The 1338-nt window shown below is 52.6% G+C and overlaps 1 protein-coding gene across 2 annotated transcripts in view; it reads left to right on the forward strand.

Moving 5' to 3' along the window:
- The first annotated feature begins 272 nt into the window (after positions 1–272).
- Positions 273–1338, forward strand: part of LOC107098615 — an 8005-nt gene continuing 6939 nt past the window's right edge. For both annotated transcript variants that reach the window (XM_015396385.1, XM_015396386.1), the window contains exons 1-2: positions 273–589; positions 985–1044. In XM_015396385.1, the coding sequence (XP_015251871.1) occupies positions 425–589; positions 985–1044 (225 nt within the window). In that variant the 5' untranslated portion in view covers positions 273–424. The remainder of the gene's footprint in view (positions 590–984; positions 1045–1338) is intronic.

The following is a 1338-nucleotide window of genomic DNA, read 5'->3' on the forward strand; positions in this document are numbered from 1 at the left end:
CAAACTCCTGCTCAGCTTCCAGGTTTTCAGACAGAACCAGTGAAGCTGCTGGTCTCCTCCATGGACAGAGAGGAGGAGGATCTGAGCTGGTTCGGTGCGGAGCAGAACCAGTCCCCCTCTGAAGGTCCCAGTCTGACCCCAGAAATCAGCTGAAGCTGACCCTACACCACCTGTTGCTTCTGAACAACAGCATGTGGGCGGGGCCTCCCACCTGCTCCTGTGGGCGGGGCCTCCCCTCCCACCTGGTCAGCAGGTTAATGGATAAACTAACTTCCTGCCTCCTGGTCAGACACAGAAAGTCACCGAACCCTCCGCTGCAACCGGAACCGCTCGGTTCTTTGATGTTAGACACTGGAATCCACCCAGAACCAGAACTTTCCCCTCAGAGCCGCCTCAGACCCAGCAGCGGACTTCCAGGCGGACAATGGACCGGTACCGGTACTTCATCTTCAACCAGAGAGCGGTTCTGGTTCTGGGCGTCCTCCAGATCGCCTGCGCGGGGCTCTGCGTGGTCTGCGGCTTCATGGACGCGGTTTTCCGCAAGAACACCCCGCTGAGCAGCAGCAGGATGCCGCTATGGGGAGCACTGGTCAGTACCGGCCGCGCACTGGTTCTACTGGGCCCATGTTTGTTTTTCCATTAAAACCAGTCAGCTGCTCTGCTTTGACCTGATAGATATTAGAGTTCTAGATGCTGAATCTGAGGTTTGGATGAAGAGCAGCTCTTTCATAGGATGATGATGATGATGATGATGATGATGATGATGATGGTGGTGGATTTCCCAGTTTAACCAGTAGATCAAATTCTGCTGATGTTCTGGTACCATCGGACCTGTAAGGTACCAGACCTGCTTCCTTGATCTATCCTCATTCTCCAGGTCCAGGTTCTGTTGGAGCTTCAGGTTCTGTTGGAGCTCCAGGCCTGCAGGGTTCTGCTCTATCTGGGACCGGCTGTTTCATCCAAACCTCTTCCTCTTCCTGGCAGGTTCTGGCCTCCCCGGGTGTCCTGGCGCTGTTTGCATCTCAGAGGAAAAATGCTGTGTTGGTAAGTTTCTATCTTATGAAGATGTTCAGGGGGCTCAGATGCAGGCTTGGTGGTCCTCACCAAGCCCAGAACAGCACGCTATCAACCCTTAGTGAGCTGTAGGGTTTTCTGTACCGGGTTCTGATCCAAAAGGATCTGGTCAGAACACAATAATTCAGTTCAGTTTGTTTCTATAGCATAATTTAAAACACATCACCTCAAGGAACTTTACAACCTGCAGTAGAAGCAGCCAGCTCCCATGTCAGAGGATGAAGAGAGCACATCCAGTTAGTCACAGTCAGAGAAACAGGACTA

Source organism: Cyprinodon variegatus, unplaced genomic scaffold (genome assembly GCF_000732505.1).
Source record: "Cyprinodon variegatus isolate N-32 unplaced genomic scaffold, C_variegatus-1.0 Scaffold793, whole genome shotgun sequence".
In the NCBI taxonomy this organism is placed as follows: Eukaryota; Metazoa; Chordata; class Actinopteri; order Cyprinodontiformes; family Cyprinodontidae; genus Cyprinodon; species Cyprinodon variegatus.